Raw genomic sequence first — 26,922 nt, 5'->3', positions numbered from 1 at the left:
TGCCATTGTAAGGAAAGTTTGATTAACAAAATTTCATAGAGAAGAGAAGAATCTGTAGTTCACTCTTGGGTTCCAATTGAACAAAGCTTCTATTTTCTTTTCTTAAATATTGTTTATATAGGACACATTTTTGCCAAACTTTCAAATTATTAAATAGTGGGTTTGCTTCTTTGTTTGTTTGTTTGTTTTATTACTTACCAGGTTTTACCTGGCGAGATGATTATACACAGCATGTTATCGGTCAGGAACTCTCAACCATTCACAAAATCCACAACAGACACCCTGATATATTTGCATCTGAAGGATCTGACGCAGGAAGGTAAGTCTTCAGTGGTGTTTTTGCCTGGTGTGTTTTTGGGAGGGTTTGCAAATGGTGAGAAATAGATTGGCACTGAAGTTGAATTAAACACATCACCAAACCCACTATCTATATGGTAAAGGGAAACCAGTCATAGGACAGCACTGAAAACACCAATAGGAAAACAGCAGACAGAATGAATGAAAACCCTCAACCCCGTTTTCTGATTATCATTAAGTTAAGAAAATATGCCTTCTATTGTTAATTTAGGTGTCAGAATTCAAAACATTAGGTCTTCTATCCAGGTTATGCAGTGTCTAGTATCAGTTCAGTCAGCTTTACTTACAACTGTCTTTAAAAGGCAGACTTATACGGTAGCTCATCCACAGGAGACCTTTTATTCTGGATTAAACAACAAAAAAAAGTATTGAAGCAACTAATTATATTTTCAAACTCATATTCTTCTGAAACATAGCTGTAATTGATTCAAAGTCCATAGATTCTCAGCATTAGTTGCAAAATTTGTCCAGGAAGGAGAGATTCATGCAAGTTCCCATGACAGAAAGCAAAGTTGGGACATTTCTATCTATTCTTTGCATTATAGAAGCCATTTTCCTCATAGCTTGAAGATGTTGAGGGGTCACTTAGTGGTTGTTGGTGACAAGAGACACATTTATAATTCTGTTGAGTGATATGGATATAGGACCTGCAATTATATAATCTTCATATACAGCCACACTTATAAATATACTATTTTACCTGGTCTATTCTGTCCTACAGGCTTTCAAGTGAAACCCAACCACACAAACCTCAGAAGGAAATTTTTTAATGCATAAAATTTTAGTAACATTAAAAATGATAAATTTTGCTTTCTCCTACATGATTTCAGGAAATGTAATCTCAAAATTAGTGAAATTGAAAGAAAGTGCTTTTTGCTGGGAAACTTTCTTCATAGTGCGACACAGCTTGAGCTTCTGGCCTTGATGTGCAAGATACTGAACGTGGACTTTAGATCTTCATATGCCGCAGTATGTGGTTTGCATACACTGCAGAACCACTTCTTTTCTAGATTGCTCCTTTATGGAAATAAGAATGCTGTATAACTGATACTGCCCAGTGGCTTCAGCTGTGTTTGTTTCCGTTTGTTTTGATTTAATTCATAGACTTTGACCCTGTATTTCACATATTTGCTGATTCAAAAGCATTCCTTAAAGTCACAGCACCATACATTTCAGGAGTGCAGTAAGGTAGAAACTTAACTTCCAAAGAAGATACTGATCTATAGATTATCATAAAGGTGAAGACAACATGTGATTGAATCCTAAACATGTTTTCACTGCTTAGATACACAAAATGCCATTACTGTATGCATTAGTCTCTGTATACAGCATCAGAAATGATTTTGAATATCTTCTGGGGGATTTTTTTTTTTTAGAATGAGTGTATCAAAAACTTTTATTCATGAGAGTAAGATAAAATAGGCCAGATTTGCACAAGATCAAGACTGTATTCTGCAGTGTTCCAAATTCATAGTTATATAAAAATAAAATATATAAGAAATAATTTAGTTTTTAGACTGAGAACAGATGATCACTTTTAGGAGTTCCTGTTGTGATCAGGTTTGAGCTGTTTTGCATTTTTAACTAGAAATATACATTAAAAAACCCACAACATTTTCTGTATTGACACTTTAGGAACATCAGAATTTCAAATGTATTCCACTTATAGCAGTTCCTATTGTGGATAGATTTTCTGAAGTTACCAAGCTGTGCTTCTGAAAGCATTATCTTATGTCCCAACAGTTTAAAGCATTAATTGATTTTTCTGGTTGTCCATTTGCAATATATTCTGTAGGTCAGAGAACAGTAGGAACTTTTTCTCTGATGTTTTGTAGATTCTGAACAAGTTTGCTATATGCTCAGTATGCTCAATGCGCTTGCTAAAATCTTATCAGATAATAATTAAATAATTTTAAAAGCAACTTAGTGTAGGTATCTAATTATCAAAGAAACATTATGGCAGGAAGACCTTTTATTAAGGGTAACGTGTGTAATAAGACAATATGAAGTCATACTAATGAGTCATTAATCCCCACAGAACTAGTGAGAGCAAGAAAATAGACTCAGACACTTGAAAGGTAAATTGACTTAGGCTAAATTACTGCATATGAAATCTGATGAAACAGAAGACATGGATTTCGTCTTAAAAAAATGCAGAAACTGGGAGCTTGATTTCAAGATGAAAGTTCTTTCTTTGGTGGCTAACTGGAGTGTACGTGGCATTTCTTGGGCCCTTATTAAATTTCAAAAAAAACCCCACTCTTGAAAGAGGATCCAAGATAAAGGAAAAAAGTCCATTCTGCACACAGGGAATAAATGTCAGTTGTGTTCATTGGTGCAATTAGGCAAAACCACAAACGTTTCCAGCAAACTTCAATGTATGAAATGGCGTATAGCGTTATTTCTATAATAAAACCATCATTAAGTCAGTAATAAGATTCTCGCAGCATTTAAAAAGGAGAAACTTTATTCTAAAAAGTGTGGTATCTATTAATTGAGAACATTCTAGAAATATGTGAGGTGCAATGATTTAGATATTTCCACACAAAAGCTTCTAAAGCACTGTTTTTTGTAGGAAATAGATAATTATTTCTGTGGATAAATAGTAATATATGTTGTTGTCTTTATACCCTAAACTTCATTGTATGCAAAGTCCTTTTTCAGAACAAATTAAATACTTCCAAATAAATGTGCAACAAGAACTCAGCTGACAGTCATTTCTTCTGCTCACCAGGTGCTTTTATATATTTGTCTTTCATCCATTTCCCAATATCACTTTGTCAAATTTAAAAGAAATATTTTAATTCAGTGGCAATAATAGCTCATTTAACGCATTTTACTTTCTGTGTTAACAAGGTGAACAACTGTGATATACTGGTGAACTACAAAATTTTTTTAAAATCTTTCAGATGTATTCATAGGATTTTGTTAAAGTTGTCATCAAATGAAATGTAATTCTTTGTTAGACTTCTACATTTTAATTGTTTAAAAGTCTTTAGCGTAAAATTTTACATCTGATGTGGAATTTAAATACAATTTGAGTGTGATTACTGTCTCCATAAGAAAAATGAGAAATCTTAGATCCCAGATTTTGCTTCTGCCACCAGTGTGAGTGATTATATACTGTAAATAATGTCTTGAAAAGCTATCCTAAATACTGTCTTTTGTCTGTGCATTTAGTTCCCGTTAGCTCCAGTGGAAATCCTCGGGACAGAATTTGGTCTGATATTTCCATTTTCCCCTTTTCAAAGTTAGCAAAGAAGGGAGAAGATAGGTGTTGGAATTAATTGATGGATGAAAGACGAGTGTTTGAAACTGGGATACCCTCTATGATGAGAGCCTCTTTGGATTAGTTCATTTCTATTGAAGCAGAAAGCATACTGCCCAGCTCTTTCTAAAACTGCTGAACAGTTTTAGTCTGGCTTTAAGTTGAAAAGGAGGTGGATAATGTTGCCTGCATGTCCACCCTCCACCATAAGGCAGAATATAGAGCTCTGGAATGACAGAAAAATACAAACAGTGTGAGGAGGAGGCAAGACTTATGGTGAATTGTATCAAGATCACTATAGTGGTCTGTGCACTAAACCTTCATTTTCCTAGAGTTTGTGTTGCTGATGAGTAGCCAGTTGTTTTACACTGGGGAGAGGTGGAGGGGTTTTCTGGTACCTCAAAATGGGCAACCCTCTGAGCACTTTTGGTTGCAATGCCAATTGGTTAAATTATATTATTAATTACATTTATTGGTATTAAATTAGTCAGGACATGCATTTGATACAACTGTGAGCATGGAAGGAAGTCTGTTACTTTGTGCATAAAGTAATATAATTAAACCCAAGATTTGGACATAACGGCACTCTCTCAAGCTGCGCCCCTACATAAGCACCATAACGTGGGCTGGTAGAATAAGATTTTGCTTATAGTGATGCGGAGATGTTGCAAGTCAGATGATGCCTTGTCTCCCTGAGCTAGAAAGCTCTTCCACCTGAAATTGTTCTTCGCTGAAGAAGTGTGTGGGCATATGGGTAGAAAATGGAGACACCAAAAGGATGATTTCCCTCAAAACAATGTGACAGTCACAGGGAAGGAAGCAGACTGGAAACCCTCTCTCTGCTTTCTTACACAAGCAATGAAATAGTTACTGGTGTTGACATTTAAATTATCATCATCATTGACATGTTGTTGAGATAGATGAGGAGAGCCAGTAATAATTCAGATTCATTGCACACAGCACTCTGAATCCCATATAAACACTTCTACACTGCTGCTGTTTAGTCACATTTTTAGGTTTTCTTTGCAAACGTCACCAAGATCTGTCTAAACCAGTCAGGAAACACTGCTATTCTGTGAATCCCAAGCACATGAGAAGATCAGAAGAGATACTTGTTCCCTCTCTTTATTCCCTTTTTAAGCCTTTTGCTGGAGCTGACTTGCTCGGTTATTTCTGCACATCCAGTAGTGTCACTGTATTCTGTAAACTGGTGCAGCGCCAAATTAATGTTGAATCTCAACATCATCCAGCAATTTTTTTAAATCTTAGAACCATCTCTTATTTCTTTGGGGTGCAATTTAATCATGCATATTTCCTTTTTACAAATGTTTTCTTCTGAATATGGCTTTGCCTTGATGTAGGCATTTTATTTGATTTACTGTTGGATCGTTAACTTTGATTCATGCAATAAATTGTTAATAGTGCAACATTTTTTGACTGCTCTTGCTGAAACATTGAATTTTGTATACTTTTATGGTTGCTAAGCTTTTGAGTGACTTTTTTGTTATGTATGGAACTAACTTCAGTGGTTTGCAATGCCTTTTTCGTTGTGCACTTTGTATGTTGTACAGGCTGGTAACTTTCTTTTCCTTTTTGCTGTGCAGGAATTTGGGACAGAATGCAGATAGTGAAAGAAATTACGATCTGGAAAATGATGTAGACTTGGCCAAGTCTCTTCAGCAATATCTTAAATATCTTGGTATTCTCTCCCAGTCTGCAGCTACAAATTTGTATCCCAGGAAGATGGATGGTAAAGCTTCTGTCAAGGTAGTATTTTTAATGTGGTTCCTACATTCTGTGATTTTAGCTTTCTTCTCTGAATTCTTGTTTTTCAATTTTCCTTTCTGTCTCAAGAGCAGACAGTTTCTTACTGCCTCCTCCAATTGATTATTGTAACTGTGCTAACCTAGTTCTCTCCAAATGAGTTGAGTCAGCTTCGGCATTGTAAACGATAGAGCTCTCCTAATCTCCAGCATTTTACCTTAATTAGGGACAGATTGTATATGAGGAAGGAGGAAGAGCTGGATAAAGGTGGTAACATCTTCACTGGCTGATCTGAAACCCTTCTCACAGCATCTGAACTGCTCCTCTCCAAAAAGCTGGCTGAAATACCCTGTGAATTCTTGCTGGTGTTTATGGTGCTGAGTACAATTAATATAATCTTTGAGCAGATTTTGATAATGGATCTGATGAATTGTGCCTCGACATTTCCTGCTTCTTACTGGTTATAAAGGAAACCTATCATGACCAATTAAGGTTCATATGTATAGACTGTAAATATACAGATAGGAACATAAATCACAATCATTAGATCTTGAATATTGTCTATGTTAAACCACACAAATGCCTATTTGAGAACTAAAATAATTTTTTTCTTTCCTAGAGAAAATCTGTCTCGCTCTAAGATGGAGCTTGATAAATTTACAAAAATGATTGGATGAAGGAGTTGCATATGACAGGCCCTTATAGTCCTGTATCTTTTGCTGAAAAAATGTGTTTACCCAAAGCACTCTATTATTTTAAAGAAATAGGCTGCTATTACAGCGATCCTTTCAAAAAACTGGTATGTGCTATTTGCATGAACACAGTGTCAATGCAACAACCTTAGCTAAAAAATATACTGAAGTTTTAGGAAAAAAATTAGGCGAAAAAAATATAGTGTCAAAGCCAAAAAACTGCTAGTTTTTTCCAAGAACTAACTCAGAGACACATAACTACTGCAGCGTCTCTGCAACAGCAGCTCCTGACAACAGTATCTCTTGTATCAACTATTTAGTCATGGCGTAAGTGAAATGTTATTATTCTTGTCAGAAGCTGCAAGTTTCCAGTTTCACTGATCGGCATATATAACTCTTACGATTTATGATGTATGTCATTAGGTGTTCATCTGGGGTAAGAGAAACTTGCAGGCAGTGGCAAGGCAGCTTTGGGGATGGATAAGTGACCACCTTCGTGGTACTTTTCCTCCACACTCTACTCCTAGGTGCTGACTGCAGTGAGGATGCCCTGCTTTAAATCACTGGCTTTCCGAGACAAGAAAACTTGCTCAAGAAGTATTTCAGTGGGTCTGGTGCTGTCATGCAAGTTCATAAATAATCCATATGGCTGAGACCTTCTGTGGGGAAGCCTGCTGTGATAACACCACCCACCAACCTTATCGAGTGTTGCCATGGAGATGGGTACTCTGAAGCCTGGGGGAGTGGGATAAAGAGGAGAAAATCTGGAAATGAAGCACGTATAGGAGCAAACTGTACACTTCTGTTTACTAAGGAGCATTTTAAACCAACAGACATTAAGTCTTATGTGTTGCCTAGAATTTAAAATAAAAAAAAAAGGAAAATTATCTTAAAAATTAGTAATCAGTCATAAATTTTAAGTGATCCTGGAGATGTTTCCCTATCCTCTGCAAATCAAATGCAACTGCTGTTCTTTAAAAAGAAAGAAGAGGGACACTGTATTTGTACCTTGATTCATTGGGTCATTAATGGAATAACATTTAAACAAAAGAGAAACTACGATTTTTGCTACTCCAGGAACAAGAAAAAGATGTAAAATATAATGATTTGAAAAGAGTAGGAAGGAAAGTAACTGCAAGAGCTGAGGTTGATATGGTCATACCACTTGAAATTGAGAACGGCTATCTTATGCACTTTAATTGCATGCTTCAACAAAATCTTGGTACCTTATTTTTTATTTAATATATGGATAAATTATGAACCTACAGTAAATAATTGTACCAAGATCTTATCTTTGTAACTTTCATGCACTTTTCTGATTAAAAATAAGGGCAAGAGAGAGGTACTTTACCCTACTTAAAGTTAGAATTGCAGCTTTTGGGCCTTTGCCCTTCTTAAAAATAATTTTCTTTCAAGTATATATTTACCGCTGTCACTTCATTCTTGCTGTCAGGGAGTAGGAGATGTAACACTAATCTGGTTGCTTTGATACCTTACCTGCTATGAAGTATAGCTGAATTTGGCAGAAATTCAGTGCTTCTAGGCAGACTTCCTGAGTGAGTTCTGATTTGTTCCAAAACTGCTATCAGAGGACTCTGGCCAAGAGTAAAACAAAGAAAGAAAAAAGGCAAAGAGGCTTTAAAATATTTGTTATACTCCAGAAGTGTTATTCAGTATCTTAACATAAATATTTTTAATTAAACCATTTTATAAACTTTTAGTCTTTAGTTTTCCTACTATCTTCCACGTGTATTATCAGAATAAAACTACAGAGCTTCAACATTACCAGGTAGACAGCACACATGCAGTTATGCATAAAGTTGTAAAATAAGACACAGTGAAACCTAAACCAGGTAACTCTTTTCTTATTTCGCTTGTTCAAACAATTGTCAGCTTCAGGCTTGATACAACAGTGACAGAAATAACACTATTAAACTTAAATCATGTGATGGACCAAAATTCTTATAATGTCTACCGTGTATTGCAAGATCTTCTTTGAGTGATTTTTGAAGCACTTGAAGTTCATCACTAACTCAGACTTTTTTCTCAGTATTTAGATAGTATCTACTGCAGGCCGTAATCTAGCCAGTTGTTAATGACTGTGCCAGTGGATAAATAGCAGCAAATCAGAACATTTGGTGGGTCTGTTTCCTGAGGATTACAGTTGTAAAGAACATTTCACTTTAGTTCAGCTGAAAAGAGTTGTTCAGAAAATGGGCACTTGGTGGCATTTGTTACTTAAGCATTAGCTAGTGGGTTTTTGTGTTTCCTTTTTTTTTCCCCCACCGTGGGCTTAATGAAGGTTTTACCATTCACAAAACGCTGCGTTATCAGTCTTTGTGATTCCTTTCTACCAAACCTGGACTTAGTATGGAAAATAACATATAGCCAGGCATATACACATAATGAAAAAGCTTGGTTTATCTTATCTACTCAGGCAAGAAATGCAGAGGCTTCAAATCATATGTGAATTCCCCTGCTCTTCTCCCCTCCAGTTAGAATAAACCCCTCTCATAGAAAAAAACAAAAACAAAACCCTGAAAAAGACACAACACTGTTGGTATTCCTACAGAAACTGAGAATTAGTGTTTTGTTGGGTTTGAAGGGACAGCACATAGCTGATATTACTAAAGCTAGTCAGCTGTAAAAGGAGAGCTTGCTTGCTTTGCTGCTGCTGGCAGCCCTGCTGCTGAGCTCTGTGTGAGCGTTTGCGTAGCAGGGGCGTGTGGGCAGCCTTGAGGAAATCTTTAAAGGAGGTGGAAAAGGAAAGAAATAGCGGTGTCCACAGCGGCTGTTACAACAAAGCAAAAAAAGAGGCAGCAAAAATGATCAGTATGGAGACAAATACTCCCGTTGAATGCTTTTCACCAGCGATTAGCCAAGGCAGTGAAGAATGATCTTACATTACAGTTTTTTAAAAAGTCTAAATGCCTGCAATTCAGTAGTTACGGATTTCAATTATACTGCTCTCACTTGACCAAGAATAATTTTTTAGTCATCACAGAAAGAGAAAAGATTTGAAATGTGATCCAAATGTACTTAAAAGTCTGAAAATCAGGAAGAAAATAACAATAACTCACCTGGAACTCTGGAACTATGTTTTTTCCTTGAACTAGCTATTATTTTTAGTTGGAACTGCTTGCTTTTTTTCGTGAAGTAGCTACCATTTTTACATATTCTCTTGCCTTCTGGTAGCCTGACTTGTGAAGTTTTTAATGCCTTGGGCTGGCAAAAGTGCACCGCTTTGGCAACATAGCACTGCACTGGGCTCATTTTAGATGCAGTGGCTATAGCACACGGAGCATCCAGCCCCTCCGGGAAACCTTCTGGACAGGCTATGGGAATAAGGAAGTTCCCTGCTACACTTGTGCTAGCGCTGCATTTCTTGTTGCGGGTGTCTGTGGTTTATGGTTTAGGCTTCATGGCTAAAAGATTTGTTTAATTGCTCTTATTCCTTCCCCCTGACTTGGCCTCTGAGGTCTTCAGACATGGGTCCTACCTGCTGCTAAGGTCTTCCTCAGGCTGGTGTGCCATTCAGACCCTAGTATGTAGTATAGGGAGAAAGAGAAAATTATCTGAGAGTCTTCAGGGAGTTTCATCCATTTTCTGCTGTTTCTGTTTCTTTGTTTTTTAATTACTTACACTCACTTTCAAGGTAGACTTTATGTACAGAGATTGTGATTGCAGAAATCTCCGAGTCTTAGGTATTCTTATAAATTTTAAAGCAAAGAGTTTGGGAAAAACCAGAATCTTTACATCAAAGAAGTCACTAATAAAGTTAAAAAAGTCTTCGCAGACTCATGATGGGAAAAAGAAACAGATAGTGGCAGAGAGGTATGGCTGGTTGTTAGATCAGCAGTACAGTGGTGCTGAAAGGGGAGAAGGTGCAAATGAAAACTGTTGTGGCAGAATCAGTTTGCTGGAATCTAGAAGGGTGTGAAGGTTAGACGAGGCATTTGGTAAAGCTTGTATTTTAGTCCTCAGTACAAGAGGGAACCTTCCACCTATTTTCCCCTTTCAGGTGCGGGGAAGAGTACTCATATCTTTGCTGGGTTGAAAATCAATTGTTTGCGGCCTTGTAATTGATCTCCTGAAAGATCTAGGATGTGTAATACTTATTAAAAAGGATTATTATTTATTTTAGAAAATCTGAGTGCACAAGTGCTCAAAGATGTACTCTGAATTTATCTGCAAATAATAATTACTGTGATTAACCAGTAAGAAATTACGCAGTCATTGCTTATTTTAATCTCGAGCTTTAATTCAAAAAAGCGGGACACTTATTCATCTAGCACTGATTAAAATACAGTACTGAATGAAGATCATCAGAAGTTGATTTGATGGCTGACTGCTGAAAAGTCAAAAACCTTTCTGCAATATACACATTTAAACTCTGCTATGTAAGTGTAAAATTGAATATTTCATATATATATGGGATTATATATAAGTAAGAAAAATATAATTAACCCTGTGCATAAATACTTTCATAAAAATATCAGGAATAATTGACAAAGGAGTGTATCCCTGAAGCTACAGAATTACCCGTCTATTGACGTATCTATACAACAACCATTAGAGTAATATCTGAAAGTCTCACAGCATTGATGTATTTATTTACCTAATGACATTACAAAGTAGGGAATAACTAATACCCCTGCTTCACAGACAGATTAGATAACTTTCTGAGGTTGTGCAATAATTTTTGGTAGAGTGTAGATTAAAATTTAAGCCTCATGTCCCAGAGAAGTATTTCATATTTTGGATCATTCTCCCTTCCATGGCACTTTTCAGTAAAATAGAAACATTAAAGTCCTCTTACCAAAAAAAAAAAAAAAAAAATCCCCAAAATAAAACAATCTCAAAACCCAACAAACAAACAAACAAAATCTCATGAGCACTGGAATAGAATTCATTTGACCCAATACAGATGTTTGTATTGCTGCAAGCTGACCTAAAATCATTTTATGATCAGTGAAGAGAAAAAAGGAATTTCCAAGTTGTGATCCATCTATTCTAATTTAATTATATAAAACAAGACATTATAAATTCTATCCTCTTGGCCATCCTGCATGAATCTGGTATAAAAAGCAATTTTTTCTGGGAGGCCTGGTACCCATACATTTGAAGATCTAACAGAAACGTGGCTACAGAGCCTAGTAAAATTACAATCAGGTTGTCTGTGGTACAAATACACAGTCTGGTGATCTAATGTGACCTGTGATTTAATTTTTGAATTAATAATTTGGCAAGTGAGGATTCTAGTGCCAATATCATGTTTTTCAAGTCTTAGACCTAATACCTGCCTTTACCTACAATCTATCAGTTTATATAAGACGTAGTGACAGAATTTCCACGTCTAACATAGAAATCATAATTTCCTTTATCACATAGCTATCTTGTAAAGATTAATTTTTTGTACAATGATTTGAAGATACAAGTGCTGTAGAAATGATATTATAAATTATGTGTATCAAGTCTGGAGGCTTATTTAAAAGGACACTTAATTAATTTCTAGTAATTCCCAGATGAAACATAGATTGATAGTTTTAAAATCTCAAATACTGACTGGACGATAAGATTTTCTTCTTTTTCAGATCCTTCCCCACCCTTTCAAAGTCAACTGTTTTTTGCCAAATACCATGTGTTTGGATTTTTTGTTTCTGTAATTTCTGCTGCAAGCTTCCCATTTGTCTTGCAAATATTTACTCACTGTAGTTCACTACACTGGGCTCAGTAAATAGAAGATGATGGAGCTAGTACAAATTTTAAAGTGTATTCAATATTTATTTTTAGATCATACTCATCAAATGAGAGGGTAGAGTTCACAAAAATTTAAACTTATTTTATCTAAACTCTGTGTGAATGTGCTGGCGTATGCATTTCAGGACACTGCAACAATTTTTTTTTATGAGGGGTAAAAACCTCACCTTACCTCAAGCAGTTGTCCAGGAAATGGTTGGTTGCTTTCAATGGGGTTGTAAAGCTATGTTGTAGACATGGATCCTGCAGATCTCTATTCGCTTGCATTTCTTTGGCTAGATTCATACGTTAGAGATATAAATATATTGAATTGGTGCTAATGTGCTCAACGTTTGGCAGATTAAGATCTTCATGTTTCTATGTAAATCATCTTTAGATAATGAGTTAGCTCAATATACCAGCATATGCCTACAGAAAATGTGTTTAAACATAATTCACTGAAACCTTAAGTAACAGACTCATTGACATATGAGCAAACTGTTCTCAGACAAGGGAAGCTGATATACCCTGGTATATCTACCAGCACTGATCACCATGCTACACAATTTCTACCATCCGCTGGGATCTGACTGTCACTTTTTGGTTCCTATTGGTAATGTTAAGGAGCTTCTGAACATGGTAGCCTGGCAGAGGTAAAGCTGCCTCAGGTCTGTGTCTCTCCACGTCTAGCCAGTCGCCAGGTAGAGCAGGTACTGCCTATAGGCACCATGGGACCCATGGTCCGACTCCTGTTATTGGCACTTACATACACACCACAAACACAGAACAGAGCTTCTTACCCGGAAGAACAGTTAGAAATGGAGTTCATTGAGAAGACAGGACAGACTGGTGATCAGACACAAGGCATGGTCAGACAAGTATACTGGCTAGCCTGCTTACATGCTACCAATCCCTTTTACTCCCTTTTCCTGATGTTTTAGCACAGCTGTTCCCCAATCCACCTTGATCTTCCCTCTCTGGTCCTTTCTTTAAACATCCCGTAGTATGCCTTGTAGAATGACAAGATACTCTTCTTGGCATCCCATAAGGAGTCCCACACCCCTGCAGGCAGTAACCTCTTCAGTATGCAGGATGATCCAGAGAGCTTCTCCCATCGACCTGTCTGGTGGGTGACACTCCTGAACATTATGGCTGATGGCTCACTGTGATGGCCTGGGGAGGAGCCGGGGCAGGGGCCCCTGGGCATTGGTCAGGTTATTGGGGATCATCCACCCATCGTTTTTCACTGCAGACATTTCATCCTTTATTTGTGGAGACCAGCCTGGTTGTCATGTAACCTGATGTGTAAAACTAACATTGTTTGATTATGATAAGCTAATGATGACTGCCGAGGAAAGACCATCCAGCACTCCTTCTACACCGAAGGATCTTCGTTTTAACCCATAGAATGGAGATTTGTCAGGAACAGAAAGAACAAACAGCAGTTAGTTAGGAAGAGTGAAGCTAGTGAGTTCCTCAGCAGTAGAAGAAACAGAAACTAACAACAAAAATTGTTCATGCAAGAGAGCCTGTTGGAGAAGGTTGAAGGGTAGGCAAGCAGCTAAGATCATCCCAAAGGAGATCAAGAACAGCTGGGAACATTTGAGACTTAGAAGTGAATTTCTTAAATAGTAACTTACACATGAAAGAAGCCAATGCATTTATCCTCTCTTTTGTTTAGGAGGGTTGTTTTGTTTAAGAGTGGTAGAATATGCTGCTTACTATCAAATCTCTCTTAACTGAAATTACAGCAGTGTAGATTATTGAATGATATACAGTCAGAACCCAGAAAATCCTGTTACGCTGCAGTTTCACAACCAGAATTAGGAAGCAAGGTCATCACTAGTTTTGATCAAAGGAGACTCTGAGGACCCCTTTTGCTTGATCAAGCTTTTGACACTGCAAACTACAGGGTGTTAATTAACAATCTTTGCCATCTTTACTTCTCTGATGTAGTTCTTAAATGGTTTCAAAGCTGTTGTAATTCTCAGAAAGAAAATAGGAGATAGTTGCGGAAAATAATTAGTGAAATAGTAGGTCAGATGAGATGACTGTAATGGTGCCTGTTGCCTTAAGCCTGTGAATCTGTCAAAAGACCGTGGCCTGGTGCTATCCCATCGCTGCAGGAGGCCCTGGTTTGGCCTCTGCCAGTTTCTGGATTCTGAATTAGTCTTCCAAGTTCTTGGTTTTTATGCAGTGATTTCTTGCATGGTATTGTATCATTATCTATAGTAAGTGAAAAGGTCATTGTCGGCTGGTAGAAAAGGCTTTTGCTCTACTATTGCTCAGAAAATTGAATTCTTTCATTGGCTTTCCCTATTATTTTCAGACAAACCTAACATTGAATTTGGTGCAGGCTGTGTAATATCGTGTCTACAGCACAAGGTGGCTTGTAAAGCAAAGTTCCCCCCTTTCAGCTATCTTGAACCTAGCTGGAAGCCTGCAAAGATACCCTCCTGACAGTGCAGCACTGTATGGGAACAGCAGCTCACCAGCTGAAAGAATTAAGGCTTTGTTAGCATAGGACTGGCTACTTTAGCTGTGATGCTCTAAGGACACAGCTGTACTGCTTACTCAGCTCCATCCCAGGGATTTTGCACTGTAATCCACTCCATAACACCCATTTGGCCCTCATATTTCATTGTTGACTGGATTTCTGTCAAAGTGAAGGTAAATCAGGGTGTACAAATTCACAGCCCACACTTCGATCTAGCAATCAGGCAGTGCTACTTGTGCTCCTGCTTGGTTAGGGGCTCACAGGAGTACATGTATTTCCCATGTAGTGAGTTTACATGAGGCAGATGTGTGTGGGTCGCAAAGTATCTAGGCTGCTTCTGGTAGAAAACACTAAACTTCTTTCACTCCACACAGTGAGTTTAAGTGTGAGATCATTTAATTTTTGATAGCCTTTGGAAATTTTTATTTTATCCCACCATTGGTGAGGAAGGGCCTGGTTCCAGTGTTTGTTATGGTTTTATTTTCTAATTTCAGAGAGCATACTGCCTCTGTCTCAAATAGGCACAGTAAATTAAGTATTGTAGGTGGAATCATGGTCCAACCAAATTTAGGTGGTAGCAAACATGAATTAATATCTGAAAATGCATCAAGTAGAAAAAGCTAAATGAAATGGAGTGAGGAGGATTTCTTCTTTAAGCATTCCTAAGGGTTTGGGGTTTTTTTTGTTAGCTCTATATGCCTTCAAGATTTAGCAAATGCATCCAGAAGAAAGGAAGTATTTTGTCAGAAATTTAATTCCATTCTTTCTGCACTTGGGCATAACATTCAAATCAATCTACCCCTTAGCGGATAAACTGAACAGCGTTTATCTGTGCCTTGGATTGTATGTATCTAATCCTGCCTCTTTTCTTAATTCTTTTTTTTAAAGAAAATGTGTAGTCCATAGACTATTGCACAGTGCATCTGCACAGTGTAATTTAATGTGCCCTTCTGTGAACTTTCATGCAGAAAATGTCAGTTACTTACATACCTAAACCATACAAGACATTGCCTTAACAATTCCATCTTCAGAAAGGTTAGTGTGTGGGGTTTTTTGATAATGTGTGAATTATTGAGATAGCTTATTTGAAAGGTGGTGAAAGAGAGGAAAATCCTCTGCAGATAGAGAAATAAGATTATTTTTTTTAAACTGAGTTTTTAGCAATTCAAAGAACTTTTTAAAGATGTTGTATTAGTGACGTGAGATAATTGAACAGTATCTTACCTATTAAAAAAAATTGTTACTGATAGTAACAGGGACTTGTATTCTAATTCTATTCAATATAAACCATCTATATTGTAGCTAGAGTATTCTTTCTTAGTTCCTTACATTTCATTTCATGTTTGTCTTTTTCTTGCTATTACAGGCAGTACTTTATATAAGTCCAGTTTAATCAATGCAGAAACTAATTTTCTTATTAAAATTTTCCTGCTCCCTGTTTCCCTCTGCTTCTCCGTAATGTTAGCAGCTTCTCCAAAGGCGTCAGCAAGGGAATTTACAGATTCTTCTTTTCACTGTACCATGGATTAAGCCATTTAACTTTGAAGTAAGTCAAACTAGCAATGTTTGTGTTCAGGAGGTTAGATTGCAAAAACACTTCAAATAAGATTATCACAGTGCTCTGCAATTTTTATTAATAACTTAAGATGTAAATTGTCACTAGATTCTGAATTACATATAACAGATATTTTTCTCCTATCTTTTTCCATAAAGAATACGTTTTCTCCTGTGCCACTTACACAAATCCATAATTTAGGGTTGTAAGTATCTATGCTGCAATTTTACTTGGATTTCACCTTGCATGGTTCAGTATGGCAAATATACTTTTGGTGCTGTGTTTTGTTTGAGATCAGGGTGGCAAGGAAGGGGATTTTTTCTCCTCCAAGTTGAGGATTGCCATACAGCTATGAGACTCCTTTAATTAAGTCAGACTAAGCTACATCAAATGGGCTGCTATCTGAGTGCACGGTGAAGACAGCTGAGCTGTCGGTGCTGTACTTTAATTAGAACTTTTAATATTTCATCCCTTACTACCCAAAGGGTGACCTGTCAAGCTGCTGAGAGGCTACCCCTTCTTGATAGAGGTGAAGCTCTGAGCCCAAGAGTGGCGCTTACTTATATCCAATTTATGTACAATCACTTGGTGTTTTTGTTGTGTTTTCTTTCTTGATGTGCTGCTTGTCTGCGAGAGCAGGAAGTCACAGATCTGTTAATGTTAAAGGATATTGGGACTTGTTAAATAGCTCATCAAAAGCCAGCCCTCATCTCCTGACCCTCATCTTTCACAAGTGGTTTGAGAGTCTCTAGCAGTTTTGCTCCCCCTAACATTTGATTTATTAGCAAAGCTTTAGAGGCAAAAGAGGCAACTGGATATAGGATAGAGATCCAAATTAGGGTATAGTGACACAAGCTGGATTGACTTAATGTCTTTCTGTGGCTGAACAGGGCATGTCCTCTCCCCTTCGTCATGTTTCTCCCTTTCCCAGCTGCCTGTTACTTCCTTCCCTTGTAGCCAGAAGGTCCTCCAGAAGGTGGCAAGGTAGAGAGTACTGGGTGGGAAAGGCAAACAGCAGCTTGTGTGAATTCTCTGTAAACTAGTTTGTACATCTGGAACTGCTTTGTGTCATCCTCTGCAGCTCCTTCTAGGGAGCGAGTATCATTAGAAAGTTAATTATCCCATGCAAAGACCCATTGTAATTGAGAGATAAATATGTACGACCAGTAGCTTTTCACGTCTAGGATTTGCTATTAAGTACGTAAACAGCATTTACAGTGTATTTTGACAACTGGCTCCCCTCTTGGTGTTGTTCAGAGCAGTGCATACCCTGCAGCTGATGCACTGAACCGGAGCTACATTGCTGTTGTTTGGTACAGTTCCCAGGGGACGTTAAAATATTTCATACACAAAGCTGCTTGATCTCTAGCTCTGTATTCTGTGACACTGTCTTACTCTAGCCCAATTTCTTGGCATTAACAAAACATGTTTCTATGTTAAAGACCACCTGCAGAAGTCAAAAGCCTTGCATTGGTGGATCACAAGCCAAAGTAGCCAAAGTGCCTTTTTCTCTGTAATAAAGTTGCATAAGCCATAAATCTACAAATCATGATATGGAATCATGGAATGAACCTCTTCAGTCTTTTCACAGGGGGATAACCCTCTTGGAAAGCAAGGGTTATGAATATATATTATCAAATTGACTGACTATTATCAGAAGAAATAAAATTGTTCAGATGGAGAGCAAAATTATTGTCCATAAATAAAGAACTAGATAAAATCTAAAAGTTTTTATTCATCTCTGGAATAGCTTATCAGCCTTACTTACTTTACCTTTATGAAGTCCATTAGGAAATGTATAAATAATATTTTTTCTGGCTGAATTCTACTAATTGCTGTCCTCTTGGTTGGATAGTCTCTGCACTCTGTAGGTATTTTGCAGCTTTTTCTGTCCTAAACCATTATGCTCTCCGTGCACAGGGACATCAGTGATCCACTATAATTTATAGCAGTGACAGCTGAAATAATCCTTGTCCTAAGTTTCCCACATTGTAGTGTAGTTTGTATGATAGTTTAGCCAAGAAACCACAGCTGAGAAGCAGGACCCATTCTTCAACACGCATACAGTACAGGATGCAACTTCAGCAAAGTGTCCTGAAGAAATTATAAACAAAGGATCTAATTGGAATAGTTGTGAATATAAGTAAACCTCTCAGTTCAAATTTGTATTTAGCAGGGAGTGAAGGAAAATTATTTTTGAAATTAATTAGGAGGGTGGAACCGCTTTTTAAAAACAAAAAGTCCTGCCTTCAGGTTGTGGTCATAACAAAAATGTCTCTACGATTAAATTATAGTAAATGTAATACTAATTAATTAGGAAGGTGGATAAAGGCCTAAAGTACTTAATGGGAATTTAAAATTTGTCCTCAAAACTAAATTTCATCATCATAAAGAAAAAAAAAAGGTCAATGAAAACAATATATGTTGTCTTGCAATGCTAGATTCCTATCTGGTGCATCCTTGAAAATCTGAAACTGAAAATAGAAAACTCTAGTGCCAGCCTACCCTTCCACTTTTTCAACAAAAATGTGGTTTTACCTTGATTGAAACATTTTGTACATTCTTCTTTAATTTGCTGAGTTGTTTTACCTTAAAATAATAAACGCATTAAAAACCAATTTAAAAGCTATTTTTACGTTTCTTTATACTGTCAGAGCACATATTGATTAGAGATTTAATTTAGTGGAAAAAAAAGAGCTTTAATTTAAAATAGAACAAAGTATTTCATACATACAAAAGAATTGTTTCGCTTTCTTGGTGTTCTTTAAAAACTGAAATTTTTTGTTTGACTTACTAGTTTTTGGTAAGTAACCTGAAAAAAAGTTATTCTCACAAGTCTAGTAAAACCTGAAGGGAAAGTGGCTTTACTAAATTTTCTTTGTCCGACTGAATACAAATAGTGCATATATAGTTAATATCAAGATTGAGTTGTATCATTCTCTCTCTAATCGCTTCCTCTCTCTTTTTAATAGGTTAATAAACTGTTTTACAAAATTTGTACCAAAGTGATAGTGCCTCTTTAAAGCAAACTTACCAGTTTGAGGTTTGCAATCTACATACACATTATAGGTTCTAATGATTGTTTTCCTGGTTGGTAACACACTAGGGGTTATGCCTGTGATTCCTGCATAACAATAATCATTACAAAGCAATAATGACCCAGTCCTTTTCTCCACCTTCTACCCTCTCTAGAGCTACATCTATAATGATCCTATCAGGTACTACCTGATGCAAAAACCCAAAGAAAGAGCGCCTCCTTTGGCCCATACATCAACATCCCATCAGCAGCGTGCTGACAATCTCCGTGAGAGGACCTTGAACCAGCCTCAGCCAGACAAGTTCTCACCGGAGTCAGAAATGAGACTCGACCAAAAAACTCTGATGGCTGCACTGCATACGTACATCACTCAGAACTTGTCAGCACAAAGCAGTGATAAAAGCTCTCACAGCAGGACTAAAGGGTCTCACGTTTATGCTGATAGATTCTACCCTTCCCAAGTCAGTCCTTTTGATGGAACTTCTGCCAAAGGAAAAGAGGAAGATATTAAAATGAAGAAGCTGTTCCAGCCAAGACCTGCGTCTGGAGTGCTGGGGCCGACCCCTGAGATTTTGAATCATAAGTCTGCTTCCCAGGATGATCCAAAGGACACTCTGAGTATCGTGGATGGTAAAGTGTATTTTTACTTATTTTAACTTATCTGAAGTTTCCCTCATGTTCACTGAGCATTTTTGAGAAGAAAAAAAAAATATTAGACATTCTGATATATCTCCTACTATTGACGTATTTATATCTACCATAATACTCACAGTAATAATGTTCACCATTCTAATTTTCCCTGCAAACATCTACCCACATTCTTCAGCCCACCTTCCATATGCATGGAGAAATATATGGCACTCAGTAAGACGTAGCATTTATGTAACTTGTTATATTTTCAAAGCATTTTAGAAACAACACATAATTATGGGTATATCTTTGTTATCCAATCTGCTTTTATGCATGCATCCCACACTATATATAGGTAATATAGAAATGCCTGGTTTTGTTCCATTTCTCTGTATTTAACTAGAAATTCAAGGACCATGGGTAAAATTCAAAGTTAGACACAGAAATTGTCACTGAGAGAAATTCTGGTGCAGAACACAGAGAGGGGAGGAGTCTGTCAATTATGTGGATAGGTGGACACAGAATAATACGACAAGGTGGGGTTGCATCTAGTTTTGGCTGGACATTCTATAACAAACAACCCATTTGCTGGATTTTCATCAATTTTTTGCCAGCACTGTTTAGCAATGACCAATCCTGATTTCTTTTGTACATGATGGTTTGACAAATATTTAAATGAAGATGGAGTGTAACATCTCACGGGATGCTGTAATACACTTTAAGTGCTGCTTTGTAAGGCAAGATGGGTCTTCACATCATGGCTGGGGATCAGGTAGAGTTTAGAAAATAACTCTTATTCACTTTATTGTTTCTTTAAACTAATCTAACTATTGATGTTATTCCAGTGGTTCAGAATGCCTCAAAAATGAAAGAATTGATCCTCAACCATCACCAAGCAGTTACATCTGTTACGCTGTAGTCACCACTATCCCAATGGGTTTAGGTGATACGTAAGAGGGTTCTTTTGAATCCCTTCTGTAGTTATTATCATCCATAAAGTTTAATGTTCTTTGATTTGTTTGGGGTTTTTTTTGTTTGTTTTTTAAACACACAGAAATGTCAAAGTTGCAGCAGAGGAAAGATAATGCTTGCAATCTAAAGGATGCTCAGAAGGGAAAGCATTCTTGGTATGGTGCCCAGAGATAATAGGTTTCAAGGAATGAACTATAATGTAAAATCAAACCCAGGTGGCACTGTAAGTCTCTTGCACAGGTTAGACAATTTTGTTGCTAGACTCAAAACAAACTAGGAACATGCTGGTTTCATTATCCTCCAGCTGTTCCACTTCACCTTCCTGGTAGGAGCCAACCGGGAAAAAAATGCTTAACGCTTAGAGGGAATAACATGTTTTACAATTCATTGGGTTGTACTGCTTTGACTTCACATACATAATGTGCCCTGTAGGAACTTCTTCCATTGCATTAGCTTTTAAATGTTGCATAGACATAAAATTATGAATCGTTTAAGTAGGAAATAATATAGTTTCCTTTGTATTTTTGTGCCACTTAATAGTCTCATAAGGAGGTGGTGAGGACAGACTACAGTGTATTCGTTGTTTAAAGTGATGATGGTTTGGATTCAGATTTGCCAGGCTGACCACACCTCTCTTTCTGCTTTTAACCTTTCTCCAGTCTCTCTGGTACTTCAGGATTTTTGTGTGCTTGTGGGTTGTTTCTCTCTTGCGCTCTGTAAACCACAGAACTGCTCCAAGACTGGAAAGCATGGGGTGCAGCCACATGAGCTCAGTTCTCTGCTGCATTTGATACAGGATTAGACAAAGGAACTTGACTGGGAGAACGATACAGAAGGTACTGAGCAAATTAACACTGAGAATTGCTGTAAAACAGTGGCAGGTAAATTAGCTAACAAGGCACCCTGAGAGTGAAATACAAGAAAAGGAAGTGTGGAGCTATTTTTCTATCGGATTTGGAAACTTGGCTCCAGGAGTAGTGTGATGTGCGTGGGTACTGCCTTTGTAGTCACAGTGCAAAGTGGAATTGTCAATCTGTCTTCTGCGCCAGCCATATTTAGAATTTGGCTCAGTTTTAAGTGATTTGTTCTAGTCTACTCATTTTTGGTGTATTAAATATTACAGAAAACACCTCTCTATTGCTTGGGAAAGGTCACAAAATTAGTAATTCAGTTGTCTTTTTTTCAAAAAATAACAAACTTCCCTGTTTATAGAGCAAAGATATTTTTCTATGTCCTCTGTCTTGCAAAGCTATGGTCACCAATCCGTAGGGCACTCAGCTGCTGAGGATGGCTAATATATGTGGTCAGGAGGGTGATGAGGTAGAAGACGACAGACCACCCTGTGGGACTGCTAGCAAAGTTAGTGCTGCCATACGATTTGGTTATCAGGCAAGCTGGCTTTGGCAGTTCTGTCAATGGAGTATGGAGCATGATTTATATGCTGTAAAAAAAATACTGTTTTCTCTTGCTAAATTGCTACGTTACTTACTATGGAATTCTATTGGTGAAGCTGATACTAAAAATTGCATCATCTAAGATACATGTGCCTTTCCAGTCATCATGGTTCCAATGCAACTATGAAGGGCGACTTGCCTTCTTAGTTTTGGAAGCTGGAGCTGAGGGAGAAATACGGTTTTGCAGTACAAACCCTGTGAAACATAGAATCATAGAATCGTTATGGTTCTAAGGGACCCCAAAGTTCATCAAGTCCAACCTTCTGCCCAACGTCACCATGCCCACTAAACCCACTAAACCATGTCTCGAAGTGCCACATCTAAATGTTTTTTGAACCCCTCCAGGGATGGTGACTCCACCACCTCCCTGGGGAGCCCATTCCAATGCCTAATGACTCTATCAGTGAAGAAGTTCTTTCTAAGGTCCAGCCTGAACCTCCCCTGGCACGACTTGAGACCGTTTCCTCTTGTCCTATCGCTAGTTACCAGGGAGAAGAGACCGACCCCCACCTTGCTACACCCTCCTTTCAGGTAGTTGTAGAGAGCGATAAGGTCTCCCCTCAGCCTCCTCTTCTCCAAGCTGAACAACCCCAGCTCCCTCAGCTGCTCCCCATCAGACTTGTTCTCCAGACCCTTCACCAGCTTTGTTGCTCTTCTCTGGACACGCTCCAGCAGCTCAATGTCCTTCTTGTAGTGAGGGGCCCGAAAATGAACACAGTATTTGAGATGCAGCCTCACCAGCGCAGAGTACAAAGGGATGATCACTGCCCTGGTCCTGCTGGCCGCGCTGTTTCTGATACAGACTGAGCATTGCTGATTCTACTCAGAAGGTGTCAGTGGGAGAGTATACTGTGCACAGGTACATGCACATTTGAGTACATGTGCTGCTTAAGTGATGTGCCATTGCAGCATCCGTCTGCTTTTTGGTCTTTCTCCAACGATATTTTCTGATTTTAATAAATTAATCATGATTTCCTTAAATTACCCAAAGGTGTTTGTAAATAGTTGCACTGATATTTATTTGTGTATCATCAGCCTTATCCAATAATATGCAAATCATATACAAACATGGACAAGTGCCATAACAAGAAATAGAAATAATCATATTTAACATGGACATGTATTATCATCATATTGGTAACCTCATGAAGTTAGCAAGACTCTTTATGTAGACCTCATTTCACTAGGCTGTTACAGACATTTTGGTGACTGTTCCTTCTAGTATACTGAAAACATGATGTTCCTCATACTTACTAGCTTTGGTTATCACCTTTGGTCCTTGACATTTTAAGTCACACTTGTAGCTGTTCAGGGAAAGTAGCATATAACGCCTAAGTTTAACTGACATTGACACAAGTATTTAGGAGTTCATTTGATGGACTGTGCCCAGGTAGCATTGACCAAGGCAGGAATAGCAGCATCAGAGGAGCAGGAGGCTCCTCTATCACAGGTTTATTTAATGAACCAGGAGGACTTGCAGTGAGCCTGTCAGTATTATCTGGAGTAGGGCCTGTGGCCATTCATTCTCTTGTGTGATTTCCTGCCTCGTTCCTCCATTTCCATTTTGTTTGAGATTGAGACTGCTTTGTTATTGGCTATGAACCTGTGGAAGTGGACTGGAGAGATAAGACTTGGCTAAGGTAATAAGTACAGAGAAAAGTTAGTTTGGAAAAAATGGAATGGAATGGAAATGACAAGGCTATATTGACTGCATGTTGTTGAGTAGCTCAGTAGTTGGTCTGGACAGCTGGCTGCGAAACAGCAGAAATAAACAAAAATCTAGCAGTGCTACATTAATATAGCACTTTTAATTATGTATGTCTTGAAACATAATTCTCTTTTAAGATTTGTCTTCAAATATTGATGTTTTAGTTGAAAAGGTTTAGTTTTTATTTGGAACTGACAGGTGAGCAGCTCTGGTGCTGGCACAATCAGCATGAGGTGCACAGAGGGGATTCCTAAACTGGGGGAACCTCAGGGGTAGCAGAGGGAGCCACCAGGACCCAACAGCTCCCACTGCAGCAGCTGATGGGACCTGGGCAGCGCCAGGAGCAACCATGACAAAGCCCCCCCACACCCCCTATCTCAAAGAAGCCTTTAGGGAGCTCTAGCAACTAGGGTGGGCAAACGGCGTGGCACAGCAGCAAGGGTGTGGCACGACCGTTTGCACAGAATGACATGCAGAAGGTTGCTGAAGCCCTGCCAGCTTGACCAGGGAGCGATGGTATCCACCTGGCAGAAAGCCATGGTGTCTCTAAGCTCTGCACCCACCACGACTGATGCAGCTGCCCAGACAGAGCTCCGGTGGGAACCTGGGTGCCAGCCTGCAGGCTGTGCCCTGCTCTTACACCAGTATGGGATGGCAGCTGTGAGCACAGCGGTGGGAGGTGTGCCCAGGGAGAGGAACTCGCCTGCTTAGTGGCAGAGCTCCGGGAGGAAGTGAGTAGGTTGAGAACCATCAGGAAGTATGAGAGAGAGGGAGATATTGCCGGAATCTCACCCTACCTTCCCTGAGACAGGCACAACAGGCAGATAGGGTGCATGATATGGAGGATTCCCTGTCCTCTCTCCACCCGGCTGAACACAATGACTTAAGGGACAAGGGGCAATAGTGATAAGTTCCTGCCTGGCGCAGCAGGTGCATCTCCTCTGTGACTGCCCCACCTTCCCAAGTGCCCTTGCATCATATGAAGTGCATCTACACCAATGCACGCAGCACGAACAACAAACAGGAGGAGCTGGAAGGCACTGTGCAGAAGGAAAACTATGACATAGTTGCCATCGTGGAAATGTGGTGAGATGACTCACACAACTGGAGTGCTTCAATGGACAGCTATAAACTCTTCAGAAGGGATAGGCAAGGTAGGAGAGGTGGTGGGGTAGCACTGTATGTTAGGGAGTGTTTTGATTGTCTAGAGCTTAATGATGTGACGATAGGGTTGGGTGTTTATGGGCAAGAATCAGGGGAAAGGCCAGCAAGGCAGATATCATGATAGGAATCTGTTACAGACCGCCCAACCAGGGCGAAACTTAATTTCCTGCATTGCTGCTATGTGTAACATCTTCTCCAAACAGCCATCTTCCAGGTAGCTGTTGTGCTTCTTGAAAAAGTTTCTTGAACTCAGTTTGATTGTCTATTGAAAACTTTTATTGCAGTTTTGATCAATTTACCTTTCTAGATTACCTTCCTAAACACAAGTATTTGATCATTATGTTTTTACTATATTATTAAATTCATAACAGGGGATGGATACAATACAATGAAATGTGGAAAGGAAAGTATTTAAAGTTTTCTGTGAAGTATTACTCGGCTTCCATCAAACTTGAGTCCTAATTTTGCTGCCTCCAAATATCTTGGCCCAGAGAGTTTGGCATAGATATTAAGTCTTTGACTCCTGTTACTGAAACTTGCTTTTCTGTACAAAGCACTTTGCTATTTCAGTGTGGTACCCTAATCTTTGTCTGCCACAGTTAGAAGCAGCATCATAGATTTAACCTATTGTTTTTATTGATAGTCATACTTAAGTGTGTTTAAAACTATGCTTTTTAAAGTAAATTTCAAAAGTTCACAGCATATAACCTCAGCTGAATTTTATAATGCAATCAGTAGAATTTTGTAATATCATCACGATGGATTATTGGGAAGATGTATCCTTTTAACGTGGAAAAGAAAGTACATCAAAGAACTACCTTCCCCGTGTGTCAAAACCCTCTTTGACTCACAGTAAACCTACTATTTAAGCTGTTTAAGTTATCTTGGTTTATATTGAGTAATTAGTTTAGGCAAAATGACATTATTTTAGTTGGTGAATTATGGGTCAGCTTGGAGGAAATGAATCTCTACCTTGAGACGGCACTGAGAAGCTGATGGTCAGCTGCAGGCTCTAACCTCTTCAGCTAACACTGTGGGGTCCAAAAAATGACAGATATGTCCAAGGTCTTGGCCTCTTTTTCCCAATGGCAAGTAATCCTTGATGATTGTCTCCCTGCAAAATCACAGATTTTTTGCTACCTCTTTCCTGGAGCAGAAGATTCTCTGATTACTTCTTCCTCCTTTGCTGTGAAAAGCAAAACCTCCTCTTTAGCCCTTTTCCTGTAGTGTTTTCCCGTTTGCATGCCTACTCTTTAGTTCACTTTTATGTAAGCCTGAAAGCTGATAGCATAGTACCAAAGTCTTGTTTACAGATGATGATGAACATGTCCAACCGCAGGGCTTAACAGGGAGAATGTCACTGTAAGAAAAAAGGTTGGATGGTGCCTTCAAACTGCTTATATGTAAATTCATACATTCAACAAAGATTTAAAAGCAGTCCGTATCTTCCTCTTCTTACACAATACTACCTATGTGAAAGCGTTTTCTTGCTTGCATGTTTATGCATATGTATGCTAAATTCCTGATAAGCATGAATAAGCAGAATAGAAGCATCATTGAAAATGGTTTTGGTATGCTAGAGTAAGCCCTACATTTAGTGTCTCATACTCCAAGGGACATTAGGCTGAGTTTTGCAGTTACGCAGACTGGTACTGAAGGATTATACAGTCAGAAAAGTACCTTCCCTGAAGAACTGTTACGCTACATCTAATAACTCACCTTTAATATCCGTTGTCCTTGCTCATCTTCCAAATTTTTTTCACGTCAAGGTTGTTTTGTTTTGGGTTCCACCCCACCCCAAAATATAACTCCATTTGCTTTTCCTGGCCTGGAATGTCATCTTAGCATTTCTTTCCTCAGTGTGACTCTGGTAAAACATTCATAGCTGACAAACCAAACCAGCAAAGTTCACTTTTGACAAAATATATATTTTCCAAGAGAAATCAGTACAATTTAGATGGTTTTTTCATTACATATCCATGTATATAATGGTAGATGGTTTGTTCATTACATATCCATGTATATAATGGACATATATCCACATCCACTTCTAATTGAAGAGGAGCTTTTTGATTGAAAGACAGA

General features: G+C 38.3%; 1 protein-coding gene across 1 annotated transcript in view; it reads left to right on the top strand.

Moving 5' to 3' along the window:
* Positions 1-201: 201 nt before the first annotated feature.
* The window catches only part of LOC104164817 (receptor-type tyrosine-protein phosphatase N2-like), a gene marked incomplete at both ends in the record, with an annotated part of 52,296 nt that continues 25,575 nt past the window's right edge, over positions 202-26,922 (top strand). Inside the window, 4 exons of the mRNA XM_009704267.1 lie at positions 202-319; positions 5,230-5,375; positions 12,445-12,689; positions 19,065-19,539. Of these exons, the coding sequence (XP_009702569.1) occupies positions 202-319; positions 5,230-5,375; positions 12,445-12,689; positions 19,065-19,539 (984 nt within the window). The remainder of the gene's footprint in view (positions 320-5,229; positions 5,376-12,444; positions 12,690-19,064; positions 19,540-26,922) is intronic.

The sequence above is a fragment of the Cariama cristata genome, unplaced genomic scaffold (assembly GCF_000690535.1).
Source record: "Cariama cristata isolate BGI_N322 unplaced genomic scaffold, ASM69053v1 scaffold5577, whole genome shotgun sequence".
NCBI lineage: Eukaryota > Metazoa > Chordata > Aves > Cariamiformes > Cariamidae > Cariama > Cariama cristata.
Note: the sequence above shows the minus strand (reverse complement) of the source record. Positions and strands in the feature narration are given on the sequence as shown.